This window comes from Podarcis melisellensis (assembly GCF_964234715.1).
Source record: "Podarcis melisellensis genome assembly, chromosome: 15".
Taxonomy (NCBI): Eukaryota; Metazoa; Chordata; class Lepidosauria; order Squamata; family Lacertidae; genus Podarcis; species Podarcis melisellensis.
The window spans coordinates 29,335,257-29,350,051 of NC_138532.1; the positions used below are offsets into that span (position 1 = coordinate 29,335,257).

Here is a 14,795-nt window from a genome sequence, read left to right on the forward strand (position 1 = left end):
GTGGGTTGGAGTAGATCACCTTTGGGGTTTCCTTCCAACTCAAGAATTCTATGCGTTCTGGAGCCGAAGTGGCTGAGGGCTCCATATCTGGGTGACCCAAGGGGAGATTCCCACACAAAAAGTTTGCCAGCTGATGCCTGCAGCAGCCAGTGGGGGGCTGCATTTGTGAACAACCCATCCCAGAGGCGGGCAGAACATTAAAGGCAGAGAAACTAAACAGTGGAAAGAGGCTGGGTCACATCCTGTCCTGGAAAAACAAAATATTCTTTTAAGATGAACAAGGGCTGTCTGCAGTAATATGGCACTCTGTGTATGTTCAGAGGCGCTTGGGGTTCCAGAACTAAACTTGGGCTTTGAGATCAGAGCTTGAAAGTGGCTCAGATGGATGGACACCCCATAAAAAGAAGGGGTGCTGGAAATGGGGTACTCACCTCAAGTGCCGGAGGGCAACCATCACTTGCTGGCGGACGGGGGATACAAGGGCGTTGAGGGGCTCTGCTTTGATAATGTCCTGGAACAAATGCCGTGCAAGGGAAGTGTATGGCATGGGCAATGAACCCTTGGTCAGGAAGAAAGTCAAGACCTTGGCTTGAATCCTTCCAAAGGATCCTCCCCAAAAGTTGCTATCCTTTGGGCAGCACACCCTAGGCCGTCACTCACCTTCACCTGGTGGGTGACCAGGGCAAGTGAAAATTTGACGTCATTCACGGCCATCTGTCCTGGATGCTTTAGCTGAGATTCCTGCATTGCCGGGGGTTGGACTGGATGACCCTTGGGGTCCCTTCCAACTCCACAATTCTATGATTCTTCCCACCAGCAGCTCTTCAGGGCATGAGCTACTGACCACCCCCACCCAACCAGAATTTTAAAAAAACCACACTTTATTAACCCTTTCCAATGGCTTCGCCTAAGTGCAGACAAAAGGAACTCACTACGAGGTGGTCAAGCAGGAGGCGTTTTTGGGGCAGGCAGAAGGTCGGGGCATCGCCTTTGCTCAGGATTGAAAGGCTGATCTCAGACACACACTGGGAGAAGCTCAGGGCCAGCTCAGCATCCGTGGCTCCCTGGGGAGGGACAGGAAAGAGTAGGAAAGAGGCTGGATCCACAAGGAAAAAGACATACATACATAACATCATACATACATACCTTTCCTTGATGAGGTTATGGGGAAGCTCTGAATGGAGGGCAGAGTCTCACAGCCTTGCTAATAAAGACTCCTCTGTCCCATGGAGTGTTTCATTCCATCCATCACACCCTTGTCATCATGTACTCCCAGAACAGCGATCAAAAGGAACATATACTGGATTTATGCTTTCTCTCCTGGCTTCTAAACCCACCGCTCACATCTCAGAAAATGAATTTGGGATATTGGAGCCCATCTGGCTCAGTATTGCTGAACCCTGATTGGCAGCGACTATCCGGGGTTTTAGACAGGTGACAGCCCTGCCAGGAGACATTGTTGGGGATTGAACCTAGGACCTCCTGCAGATTCTTTATGACTTGAGCTGTAGTATATGGGAAGCTGACTCATACCCAGTCAGAACCATTGTGGTGGACTGGTTGGATGTGGAGGAGGAGTGGTGGGAGGTGCCGGCTGGGGAACCCCCAGGGGAAGAAGGCTCAGAGCCAGGGGATTGGTGGTGAGACAGCAATGAGTGGTCAGAGGGAGCAGACTAGGAGGAGAAGGTGTCAGGAGCAGAGGAGATAACAGGGTTTAGTGAGCAGGAAGAGGCTGTGGCAGAGAGCAGTCTAGACTCAGAGGCAGAAGCAGAGGTGGGAACCAAGAGGCAGAGATGAGGCAGGCTGCTGAAGAAGCCAGGGACTCTCCCCCTCCTGCTGCTACCAACTCACTTCCCCCCGGTCTCCCAGAATCAGAAGAGGTATGAAGAGGGTGGAGGAAATACAGGCAAGACGACAAAGCCTCAGATTGCTTGGAAAGAACTTAGGCAACTGTGTGAAGGCAGGGACCTTCAGGCCTCACAACTGCCTCCTTGGGGCAAGCACTACCAGGAAAAGTTGATGTGCTTAATAGGCCTGAGCTGTCTTGTTGCTTTGAATAAAGAGTTAACTTCACGGACACCATGTGAGTTATTGCTGACCTACTCCTGACAACCATCAAGGTCTGTGTCGTCTGCACTGACTGGCAGCAGCTCTCCAGGGTTTCAGGCAGAGGAGAATCTCAGACCTGCCTGGAGATGCTGACAGGGACTGAACCTGGGACCTTCTGCATGCAGGGCAGGTGCTCTGAGTCTGAGCTACGATGGTCCTTTCCCTGAAAAAGGAAAGCCAGCTTAACAACTCCCAGCCAGCCCCACAACCTGTGCGTATCAAGTAGGTACCTTTTTTCGCCCAGTGGGGCAGCCCAGTTCCTGCAAGACAGAAAGGACAGCTGTCAGAATGGCCCTCATTCTGTCTTCTTCCTCTTGGGCTATGTCCCTCTGTCCCTCCACTGACAATTCCTGGCCAATGATGGGAAGTTGAGAAATCCAGTGAGCACCTGCTCCTTTTTCATTTATTAGCACCCACTGCCACCTTCTCCAATGTTGCGCCCTTCAGGTGTTTGAGAACACAATTCCCACCAGGCCCCTACTGCACCCAGTGGGCACAAGGTTGGGGAAGGCCGACGTGTTGCATCTAGACTACCTCCATGACTGCAGACCTCGAAAGTGGTAGCCACCCGCTTTTGCTTCCACAACAACCCTGCGAGATAGATTCAGCACAGAGAAAAAGTACTTTGCCCAGGGTCACCCTGTTGAGTGGCTGGGTGGGATTTCAGCCTGCTGACCCACATGTGAGCCACAAGCTATGCAAGGCTCCTACGGGCACCCCCTCTGCAGTGGCCCTTGCCCTCTTTCTAGTTCGCTCCCTCCCAGCTACCTCTCTACCCCTCCTGCCCATACTCTGGCCCCAATCCTTATCCCTGCTCCCCTCCATTTGTGGTGGAGAAGACTCACCGCAAAGTAAGTCAACTCTGGGCCGCTAGATGTGTAATGGCGCAGGATCCGCGGCACAATCTCGGTCGCCAGCAGAGGCAGAAGCTGTTCCCGGGGGGCACGGACCGCCATGCTGCCATAAAGCAGGAGGAGGGCGCTCTTCACGCTGCCTCTCCCTGGCTCCGGCAAGCTCTATGGTTGAGGAGGAAGATTCGCATTCGTGGCAAAGCCATCTCATCTCCCAGGGCTCCCATTTGCCTCCATAAGCAGGAGCAGAAGACTCTTCCGATGAGAGTCTCAGGCACTCACTCTGCAACTGAGCTACGGCCCTGGAAATGGTAAATTCTGCTCTCATGCCTCCCCAACTCCACAGCCGCTGGGGGAGAGGGGGAAGAAAGAAAAGGGGGAAGCAGGGAAGTCTGAACCTGGCCAAAGTGATGGTAAGCTGAATCCTCCCCCTCGGAGATCACCTCCTCAAAACGACTCAGGGTCTGGAGCACAGCCGTCAGCTGTCCCTCAGCGCAATAGACCACACACCAGCAAACCCCCTGTGGGTGAGAAGGAATGACCCTAGGCTGTAACCACCTTCCAGAAAAATCTGGACTCCCTCCCACAGGATCCAATCCGCCCGCTTTTCCATCTTCTTCTTCCGGTTCTATCTACACTTCAAGTTTATCTCTTAAATATAATAACAATGAAAGAGCGCCATCGTGCTGCAGTTCTTGTGCTGGCCAACAGGTGGCACTACAAACTACAGCATGATAAGCTGGGCCATTGTGATAATGGTCAGAGAGCAAGGAGGAGGAAAGTGGAGATGGAGGCTGGCAGGCAAGTGGCTGGGCATCCCCAGTGTGTTATCAGGCACGTGCCCCAGGCAGACAAGTGAGCGGGCAGGCTGGCAGCTCAAACAGAGGACCAGTCAGGACAGGCTAGGGCAGCTCCCCAGCAACTATTCTGCTCTGCTGCTGCTGCTGCCCACCTGACACTGATGATGCTAGTTGGTAGGTGAGCTGTAAGATGGGTTGGTGAGGCCAAGGGAAGTAGGGGGGTTGGCAAGAGGAGCAAGCAGGGGTGCAGCCCCTACATAGCCTTAAATAGGGATGGGAGAATCAGTCCATTTTTGTATTTCTCAGTTGCTCATTTTTCCAATCTTAAGGTTCCATTCTCCATATTTCTGCATAACTTTGAGATTGTTTTTAAGTCCTCATGAAGATGCATCACCCAGTTCTCCTAATGTACAATTTTGCATAAGATTCACATTTTTAGAAATGTCCCCTAACACTATTCACTAGCGGAAAGCACCCAGAATTTCTCTGGAATACGAAGAAACCAAAAAGATACACAGAGGGATGACTTAATTTTTTAGTCCCTGGGTGAAAAAAACAAACAAATTACGAATTTTCATGTTCAGGTTGTCAGGTAAAGCAGAATATACATTTCTATCAAATTTGGTTAAAATCAGTGTAATTTTGAAAGGTTCAGTCTACCATCTTGATTCAGAGCAGCATCCAATTGTCTCAGAATACAAACAAAAACCTGTTCCATGATCTCGGGGTATGTGTAGTGTGGAGAACAGAAGGCTGATGGGTAATATGAGAGCCAGCCTCAAAATCCCTGAAGGGCTGTCCCACGGAAGATGGAGCCAGCTTGTTTTCTGCTGCTCCAGAGGGGAGGACCTGAACCAATGGATTCAAATGACTAGGAGGGAGATTCTGACTAAACATCAGGAAGAATTTTCTGAGGGTAAGAGCTGTTCGACTATGGAACAGACTCCCTCAAAAGGTGGTGGGCTATCCTTCATTGGAGGCTTTTCAGCAGAGCTCAGATGCTCACCTGTGGGGTTTTATGTAGTTGCGATTCCTGCATTTCAGGAAGAATCCATGACCCACAGCCATCTAACCTCCAGTGAAGGAGAGTCCACTATCTGCCAAGCTCACGGAACCATAGAATTGTAGAGTTGGAAGGGATCCCCATGTTAGAATTCCTGCTCCGTGATTGCAGTCATGGGATTTTTGTCTATCACATGAAGGTGTATGTTTTGACTCCACAGAGTGGGAAGTGACGGAGACAGGATGTTTGTGTTACTGTGTTCTGTGAAGCTTGTTCTTTTTCTCTTTGCTGTCTGATGCTAGAGAGAGAGGAAGCCATGTTGCAGTGCTCCATGTGTGTTTATATGCAAATAAAGTAGATTAGCCAAAATGCTGAGTTGCTGAGGTCTGTCAAGCAAACTGCGCAAACTCTGCAGATCCCTAAGTGTGCCAGTGTCGGTTGGCATCAATCACTGTGATGTTCAGGCAGAAGAAAGCTTTTGAAGCTCCCGAACAAAAGACCAGGAGGGGGAGAACATGCCAGTCGGGCATGTGTCTCTGCCAGGGTCCTACTCGAGTGTAGGCTGAGCTCCTGACACCCCGAGGATCGTCAAGTCCAGTCCCCTGCAAGGCAGGAATCACAGCTTGATCTCTGGAACCGTTGTGCCAAATTTGGTGATGATATCTTGCATGGGTACATTTGGTGGGGGTGGGGGAGGGAAGCAGGTTAATGCAGGGCATACACCCCCCCCCAAGTAGCAGAGCTTGCCTTTCGCTGGGCTTCCTCCGTGTAATCTGTGTGCAGCAGCAGATCCAGAAGTGTCTGTGCCACCCCATCCGCGTCCCCTGCGGCAGACAGCACCATCCCCAAGGCCTTGTAGAGGAAGCCCTAGAGGGGAGAGGGAAGGTGGCGGCAAGCTGAGCAGCACAGACCCCAGGCAGCCGACAACATAGCAGACACACACATCCACAACCAAGGTGTCTCACCCACCGCGGCCAAGACCTTAGGCACAATTTACCTCCAGTATATTAGAAGGAGCTGCAGCTGGGCCAAAGGGGGCCCATCTTAGACTAGCATCCTCTTCACATCGTGGCCACCCAGACACACCAGTGGGAAACTTGCAAGCAGGACTTGAGTGCAACAGCAACCCTCTCCTCTACTGGCATTCAGAAGCATCGCCATGGATGCAGAGCATAGCTATCAAGGCTAAGAAGCACCAATAGCCATCTCCTTCAAGCATTTGCCTAATCCTCTAGGTTAGACTAGGTTAGACGCAGGTGGCACTGTGGGTTAAACCACAGAGACTAGGACTTGCCGATCAGAAGGTTGGCGGTTCGAATCCCCACCATGGGGTGAGCTCCCGTTGCTCGGTCCTTGCTCCTGCCAACCTAGCAGTTAGAAAGCACGTCAAAGTGCAAGTAGATAAATAGGTACCGCTCCTGCGGGAAGGTAAACGGCGTTTCCATGCACTGCTCTGGTTTGCCAGAAGTGGCTTAGTCATGCTGGCCACATGACCCGGAAGCTGTACGTTGGCTCCCTCGGCCAATACGAGATGAGTGCTGCAACCCTAGAGTCAGTAATGACTGGACCTAATGGTCAGGGGTCCCTTTACCTTTACTAGGTTAGATTGGAGAAATGCACAGAGGAGAGGGCTGTCAATGGCTATGCATTTCTGGACACATGGGTGCAGAATGGCACTGCAAAATTCAGAGAAGCGCAAATTTCGAAGGACGTCCATGTGTTTCGATTTGTGAATTGCTTCACAAAGTGCTTTGGCTTTGCAGGTGAACCAGATCAAAACCACCCCCCGCCCCTTTGGCGAATGCTCCAGTCCAGCTCTTCATAGGAAGGTGAGGGGCTGGGCATTCATTGTGCACTGCTGAATGGGGAGATACCTGATATTTTTTTGGGGGGGGGCAAAGGAAAATGCACTGACTTTCTCCGCAGAGGAGTTGTGGTAGGTGCTCAGCTGCTTGGCGAGTTCCTTCCCCAGCATCAGGTTCCAGCTTCCCGCTTTGCTCCTCCGTAAGGACTTCTGCAGGAACTGAGGAGGCACCGGTGGGAACAGGGGTCACCGAGGAGGATCAGCAGTGCCGCAGGAACAGTGCGTTTGCTCGCCCCAGTGGCGTTACCTCCAAGAGTTTGGCTTCCCAGGCTGCGGGCTCCAGCGTGTACTTGCTGTGGCCTTTGGAAGAGGAGCAGCATTAGAGAGAATCAGACCAGCCAGCTCAGTGCTGCCTGTCCAGGCTGGCAGCAGCTCTCCAGGGCTTGAGGCAGAGGGTGCCACTGGGGAGTGGAGTCAGCACTCCTTTTGGGGAAGCCAAGGAGGGCTGGGTGATTCTGGCATAGGCTGGAGATGGGCCAGAGTCACTACCATAGATAACCCGCAATCATAAAAACAAGGTGCCACCCAGTAACATATAAAAACCACTGCCAGACTGGGGTTGCGGCTGGCACCTGAACCACTCTTGCGATAGGACCATGTCACAGATCTGCATCAACTGTGCCAATTTAGGCACAGAGGGGAGAAGAACTCTGTAGGACTCCTGCTGCCAGGGGTTACTCTGACTACTAACAGTATTTCCCTGGCCAAGTGAATTAATTACTGTTGTTATTATTGCACGTGAATTTTGATGCTGCTTATTGCCAGATTAGACCTCTAAGGATTCATCTGCAATTGAGCAGATCTAGCTGGTGGTTGGGTGGGGCCTCCCCAGCACTGTTCTGGGGAGAGAGCTGGCATGGTGTTTAGAGTGTTGGATTAGGATATGGGATAGACCAGGATTCGAATCCTTACTCGGCCATGAAGCTCACTGGGGGCCTCCCTTAACCTAACTCACACGCTTGTTGTGGGGATTACATGAGGAGTGGGGCAGAACCCACATGTGCCACCTTGAGTTCCTTGGAGAAAAAAGTGGGCTATAAATGCAACAAATTGCATAAAATGCATTCCATAGTGGAAGGCTCATATTTATTCAAAACATGCCAAATATATGTGGTGGCCAAATGCTACTCATTCCTTTTTTAAAGCTTCCTATTATTGTTTTCTGGTTCTGCTATCTTGTGTTTTTATTCCTCTTGTTCTTATGACTGTTCCTATTGTTATTTTTAGCTTGATGATTTGTTTGTTTTTATGTTTATTGCGTCTGCAGATAAAATAAAAAATATATAAACCAATAAATGCAACCCATAAATGCAATAAATAAATATATATAAGCAAATAAATAATTTATACATTTCCCCCCCCCCCCACAAAGGCTTTTTTGTTTTGTTTTCTTCTTCTTTTTTAGGGCCAGGAGATTCCAGGCTCAGGCCTGGTGGCAGATGTGGAGGTGCTGGCTTCATCGGACACCATCCTAGAGGAGAGGTCGTCCGCCAGAAACTCTTGGCAAAAATTGAACCCCTGCACACACAGGTGTGTCAGCTGAGCTCGGCAGGGCAGGGGAGGGTTGGTTTTTCCTCTCATCTCACCTTCCAGGTAGCGGACCAGGGCAGGTATCTCCACCCACCAGTGCTCCCCCACATCCCTGTAGGCCTCTGGGCGTAGGGCGTTCATCAGGAGCAGCACAGCAGCTCCTCGGCCGGTCCCTTCCAAGGGGGAGACAGCGAGGGCCTGCAGAGGAGGAGAGCAAGGGTCTCCAGGTCAGGAAGGTGGTTCACCCAGGTCAGGCTGCTTCCACTCTGTGGCCTTCTGGTGTCTAGAGGCCACTAGGGTCCCATCCTCACCAGCCTAAATCCACACCCAACACAGACTGGTAGGGAGGCTTTATTTACTTATTTTTAAACAAGTCACCTGTTTCAGCTAACTCTCTATATTCTACTGTTATAAGAATTATATGATAAATATTCATAACTGAATATATAAACCACATGTCTGAAACCCCACAGAAAAAGTCCTGAAACCATTTTGTCCCTCCCAAATTGACCTCAAATATTTCTCTGCAAGGTCGAAGGAAAATGGAAAAGCTTCTCCATTGTCTTTTCATTCACAAATCCTGTCTTAAGGGTATGTCTATGTATGAATACGGTGAGCCTGTGACCTGGCTCAGGAACTAAGTATTTATCATTACAAAAAACTGGCCAGGCTTCCCAGGTAATCTAATCAAGTGACCATTAACAGGTAACCTGCCAGACAGGAGGTAAACAACACACTCAGATTTCTGTTGTAGACCCCCTCTTCTGTGATGTATGTATGATGTTTCTGGGGGTGGTCTTGGACTTCAGGACGGGCAATTTAAAATGTCTATATAAGGGCGGGCACACTTTTGTTCTGGGTTCTCCTCTGTCCTCCTGCGTGTGAGGGGAGACCCTGTTGCAACAGTTTTAATAAAGATCAGGCTTACTAGCTGTTTTGCTTCTCAATATTCTCTGGTTGGCCTCTGTTATTTTCTCCTACCAATAGGGAACCCACGTAAGGACTCTATACGGGCTCTTGGATACCCCGTAAAGGAAAAAGGGCAGATTTTGTTTACAACACTACACACCAACTTGCAGCAATGTCTCTGAAGGGTTTTAGGCAGGGAAAGGGGGTCTCTCGCAGCCCTACCTGGAGATGCCAGTGGGGATTGCAACAGGGCCCTTCTGCATGCAGGGCAGGTGCTCTGCCACTGAACTGGGCCTCCCCCAACCTTGTTTCTTAGGAAGCATATGCGGGTTCCGGTCCAGTTTCCTCCAAGAGTCTAGCAATGAGGCAGCCCCCTTTCAGAAACCGCTAGAAACCTCAACCACCCCTCCCCACTTACCCACATCACTTACCAGGAGCCGCGCCATCAATTCCTGTGGAGTTGGTAAACCCCCTGGAAAGTGGAGAGAGGAAGAGAACAAGGGGGAGGTGGTGTAAATAGGAACATAGTAAGAAGCTGCCCTTAGGAAGATAGAGAGTTGGCCCACCTGGCAGTGGCTCTGTGGGGTTTCAGGCATGAGCCTTATCCAGCTCAGCCGGGGGACACTTGGGACTGAAGCTGGGGCCTTCTGCCTGCCAAGCAGCTTCTCTGCACTGAGCTGTGGCCCTTCCCATCCTCTGCACTGAGCTGTGACCCATTCCCCTAACCCTAACCCCAAAACCTCCTGCAGACTGGCAGAGGACCCTGAGACAACTTCGCCTGCATCCCTAAATCAATGGGATCAGAGAGGCATTTGGGGGCTGCCTGTAGTTGGGTAGGAGAGCTGAAAATCATGCCAAATAATGCCAAAATATTCCACATCTGTGCCCCATTGGTTTCAGGTGGTACATGGGTAGACGAGTCTAAAAAGCCTGGGACACAAATTTTCAAGCAGCTATGGCGGCTTGTTTACCAGAAATTTTGTATTTAGTATTAACTCTGGAATTGTATACTTGATTCTGACCAAATTCAGCCTCCCAATGCATATTCTGCCCCCCCCCCACTCCTGTGCCTTGGAGGGGCGGGCATCGGGCATGGTGGCACCCACCTGTCCCCAGGCCATTCTGCTTGTGGTCCACCCAACGTAGTCGCTGCTCTGCCAGCAGTCTCAAGGCATGGCAGAGGGGGGTGACTAAAGCCATGTAGGGGGGCTGCATGAGGTAGCTCAGCAACTTGGTCCACAATTCCTGCCAGGAAGAGGAGGGAGGGTTCAGCGCTTGGAGCCAGTTGCCTCCCTGGAACTACAGAGCCCATTTCTCCTTAAAGCCCCAGTCATTCACCTCCATACCTCTACATCACTTCCCTGCCCTGCACATGTAAGGGGCAAGTTCCTCAGTCAGTACATGCTCAGAGGCACCCTTTTGCTCCACATGTTGCAAGGCTAAGTGGACAAAAGGTTCTGGGTCAGATCTCTTGGCCAGGGGTAGCGAATGTGGTACCTTCCAGATGTTGGACTTTAACCAGATGGTTAGAGAAGGTACGGGAGATTTCATTTTTGGAATATTATATATTATATTTATTTATATGGTTTCTCAGATTAAATTTTACAGTCACATATCCAACATATGACAACATATATAAAAACAAGATTCCAAGGAATCTCTTGGACCTCCTCCCCTTTGTGGGTCCTATTGTTCATCATTTCCTCCTGCATCTTTTATGATAATCCAAATCTTTTACCTCTCCATTTTGTCCAAAATTCACCATTAAACGAAAGTGATATTCCAATCCTACTAACGATTTTAACTGTTAACAATGGTCTTTAAGATAAGTTATTAAATTTTCCCCATTCCATATTAAAATTTTGGTCTTCCTAATTTCTGATTCTTCTGGTCATTTTAGACATTTTGGCACAATCCATCAACTTGATCTGCCATTCTTCTCTGGAAGAACGGCATTTTTGGAATATCTAATTCACCACAGCAGGGCTGTCCGGGTTTGGCCAAACAAGATTGTTCTGGCATAGTGTGGTTCCCTTTTATAACTTTCATTACCAACAAGAGTGTATTATGCAAACCCCCAGTGGCTCGTATTAAAACTATAGATTCAGAACATACACACTGAGGAATGTGAACGGTTTAATTTACTTCCCTCAATGATTATGATCTTGAACGCAATAAAACGTGTGAGAGAGAACGAACTAGAAACCCCATCTCCCCTGCCATCGTTCGATTCCCGAATTCAAGGGGCCCCTGACCTGGCTGGTGCCCCTTCCTGAAGCCACAGCGATGTGGAGGACCTCTGCGCTGGCAATTCCGATGGCTTTCTCCTCCAAGCCGCCCAAGGGGAGGCTCAGTGTGGGGTGTGTCTGAAAGAGGAACAGGCTCCTGAGATGGCCCCTAACCCCCCTCCCCACTGACCTGAAATCTCCAGGCCACTTAAGGGCAGGGCAGCGCCCCTGGGCGCTCTCACCAGCTGGTGGGCAGACACAGCCATCTGCAGGGAGATGTAGTTCAGAGGCCAGCCTTCAATTCTCTCCAGGTAGCTGGTGCGCAGAAGCCTCCCAATGGCCCGGAGCGTGGCCAGGCGGACCTGAGAGCCAGAGCGGGCAGGGAAAGACAATGTCCCATGCCACCAGAGAAGGGCAGAGGTGCACCATGAGGCACTTGGGGCCCCTGTCCCACCCACGGCACATGACTCAACAGCAACCTGGAGGACTGAGTCCCTGGGCCTGCTGCTGGCTGTCTCAAATCCCTTCTCCTTCTCACCCTGGTGCTGTCGTCCCCCAGAGCGGCCTTGACTACCCTCACGCACAGCTGCCTCCTGCTCCAGAGCTCAGGCACTGGAAGAGAAAGGCGGGTAAGGCTTAGCCTCCCTCCCGGCGTTGAGGGAGCCCAGCCCCCTTCATCATCCTCCCTGACCATTGGCCATAGTGGGACTTCTGGGAGCCAGAGTCCAATGAGAGAGCGAGAGAGCGCATGGTGTAGGGGTTTAGAGCGTTGGACTAGGACTAGGGAGTCCAGGGTTCAAATCTCTGCTCGGCCATGAAACTCACTGGGTGTGACCTTGGAGGCCAGGCCCTGCCTCTCAGCCTTGCCTATCTCACAGGGTTATTGTGAGGATCGAATGAGGAGGGGGAAGAACCATGTAAGTCCCTCTGAGATCATTGGAGAAAAAGATGGGCCATAAATGCAACAAACAAATAAATACCTGGAGGAAAAATAATGTTGCTCTGGGAGTTGTTATTGTTTTGGGGTTTTTTGGTTATCTTTATTTTAGCTCTTGTGATTTATGTGGAAATTGCTCAGTTTGCTTGTGTATTTTTAAATGTTGCAGTTATAGCTTATGACTACTTTTATTACGTCGCATTGATGTATTTTTTCCATGTTGGAAGCCGCCTGGAGCATGGTTTGAGCCAAGGAAAGGCAGCATACAAATGACATTACATATTAACAAGAACAGTTCACATCAATTTGTTATTATCCATCATCATACTATTATGATATTCTTATCATTTTTTTAAGTTTAGCATAACTGACATTAAAAAACCAGTATATGTTTTTAGTCTTTTATCTGTATTTTATCTGTGATGTTTTAATTTGTGTAACCTACTTTGAGTCCCGGGCTGGAAAAAAGAATACAGTGGTACCTTGGGTTAAGAACTTAATTCGTTCTGGAGGTTCATTCTTAACCTGAAACTATTCTTAACCTGAGGTACCACTTTAGCTAATGGGGCCCCCCTCTGCCGCCGTCGTGCAATTTCTGTTCTCATCCTGAAGCAAAGTTCTTAACCCGAGGTACTATTTCTGGGTTAGCGGAGTCTGTAACCTGAAGCGTCTGTAACCCGAGGTACCACTGTATTATTTTTATTATTTATAATTATGGGTTTTAAGCAATGGCTCTAACCAATTCTTCAATTAACGGTTGTCCTACTGCAGAAAGCTCTTTCAAACCAGCCAAGGGCCGTTCCTTACATCACTTCAGTAATCTTCACAACAGCCCTGCAAGGGTGATCAGAACTATCAGCTTCCTCCTGTTGCAGATGAGAAGAGGGGGTGGCCTTGGTCTCCCTCGCAAGGTCAGGGCTGAGGGCAAATTTGGGCCAGAAACTCTCTTCCTCACTTGACACTCTTAGGATGCTCTTTCCCTGGGAGGGAAGTTGGGGGTCTAAGGTGCGGGGGGGGGGCAGTTGTAAGAGCCTAGACCCCTTTCCTCTCCAGATACTTACACTGGGCACTGACAATTTCAGAGAACAACGCCAGGAGCACCACACAGACGTCTTCTTGGCGCTCCTCCACCTTCCCCTGGAAGACCCCCATCAGCCCAGAGGGGTGCAGACGGGCTGTGGGGGAGCAGAAGGGGCCGTAGCTCAGTGCCAGGGCATCTGACTTGCACGCAGAAGGTCCCAGGTTCAATCCCCAGTTGGGCTGGGAGAGACTCCTTATCTGGAAAACCTCAGAGATCTGCTGCCAGTCAGTGTGGACAATGCTGACTTGGTAATAAGGCAGCTTCCTCTGTTCCTATTCATATCAGCTCTTGATCTGGAACCATGAGGACTAGAAGCTTAAGTGCTAGAGGACCTGCTTTGCCTGGTTGAATCCCCAATGGCATCACCAGCCAGGGCTGGGAATGTCTACAGCCTGAAGCCCACAAAGAGCTGCTGCTGTCAGTCAGTGTAGGGAATGTTGAGCTAGACTTCCCATGCTCCCAGTAAGTGTAGGGGCCCATGAGGTGGATGTCCACCGTTTTTTTCCCTTGGTTTGAGCTGGGATGGGGAGCCTCCCCTCTTTCTGTCCATACCCAGGCGCAGGAAGATGCGAGCGATCTCTTTGAAGTTCTCCTCGCATTGCGGGTGAGGCGGCCATTTCTGTCCCCTGATGCAAATCTAAGGGGAGGAAGGATGTTAGCATTTTATCAGTGATTTGTTGCTCCTGCAGCATGTAGTTCAGCTCTAGAACTCCGAAAGGAGGAAGTGACGGCTACCAGCGTGGTGTAGTGGTTAAGAGCGGTAGATTCGTAATCGGGGGAACCGGGTTCGCGTCTCCGCTCCTCCACATGCAGCTGCTGGGTGACCTTGGGCCAGTTACACTTCTTTGAAGTCTCTCAGCCCCACTCACCCCACAGAGTGTTTGTTGTGGGGGAGGAAGGGAAAGGAGAATGTTAGCCGCTTTGAGACTCCTTAAAGGGAGTGAAAGGCGGGATATCAAATCCAAACTCTTCTTCTTCTTCTACCAACCTAGATAGCGTTAAAAGAGTAGACAAATTGGCAGGAAAGGCTACCAATGGCTACCAGCCATGGTGACTATGCTCTGCCTCCACAATCGGAGGAAGCCATGCTGCTGAATGCCAATTGCTGGAAACTGCAGGAAGGGAACATGCTCTAGCGCGCAGATCCTGCTTTTGGGTTTCCCTTCGGAGCATATGCTTGGCCACTGTGAGAGCAGAATGCTGAACTAGATGGACCATTGGCCTGATCCAGCAGCCTCCATTTATGTTCTTACAGCACCATTGCCACCTGCCTCCTGGGTTGGCTCACCCACCGGCTCCAAAATTTGCCCCCTCTCACCTGGCGAACCAGAGCGCAGGTGAGGGGCCCCACATGCTCCCTTGGGATTGGGTTGTTGTTCACAAGAGACGCTTCCAGGATCTGGCCCAGGATCTGCAACAGGCATAAGAAAAACGACATTGGCTCCCAGTACGTTTCTGAGCACAGTTCAAAGTGTTGGTACTG

At 50.3% G+C, this 14,795-nt stretch overlaps 1 protein-coding gene across 4 annotated transcripts in view; it reads right to left on the reverse strand.

The window, feature by feature from the left end:
• Positions 1 to 14,795, reverse strand: part of MROH2A (maestro heat like repeat family member 2A) — a 41,872-nt gene that overhangs the window by 17,631 nt on the left and 9,446 nt on the right. For 3 of the 4 annotated variants that reach the window (XM_081889559.1, XM_081889561.1, XM_081889558.1), the window contains exons 9-25: positions 14,631 to 14,723; positions 13,865 to 13,949; positions 13,293 to 13,406; positions 11,833 to 11,906; positions 11,537 to 11,656; positions 11,322 to 11,432; positions 10,173 to 10,311; positions 9,498 to 9,538; positions 8,214 to 8,355; positions 6,875 to 6,927; positions 6,679 to 6,786; positions 5,511 to 5,630; positions 3,359 to 3,481; positions 2,955 to 3,125; positions 2,340 to 2,369; positions 933 to 1,064; positions 432 to 511 (exon numbers count right to left, since the gene is read on the reverse strand). In XM_081889559.1, the coding sequence (XP_081745685.1) occupies positions 432 to 511; positions 933 to 1,064; positions 2,340 to 2,369; positions 2,955 to 3,125; positions 3,359 to 3,481; positions 5,511 to 5,630; positions 6,679 to 6,786; positions 6,875 to 6,927; positions 8,214 to 8,355; positions 9,498 to 9,538; positions 10,173 to 10,311; positions 11,322 to 11,432; positions 11,537 to 11,656; positions 11,833 to 11,906; positions 13,293 to 13,406; positions 13,865 to 13,949; positions 14,631 to 14,723 (1,736 nt within the window). The remainder of the gene's footprint in view (positions 1 to 431; positions 512 to 932; positions 1,065 to 2,339; positions 2,370 to 2,954; positions 3,126 to 3,358; positions 3,482 to 5,510; positions 5,631 to 6,678; positions 6,787 to 6,874; positions 6,928 to 8,213; positions 8,356 to 9,497; positions 9,539 to 10,172; positions 10,312 to 11,321; positions 11,433 to 11,536; positions 11,657 to 11,832; positions 11,907 to 13,292; positions 13,407 to 13,864; positions 13,950 to 14,630; positions 14,724 to 14,795) is intronic. The other variant, XM_081889560.1, reaches the window with a different exon arrangement.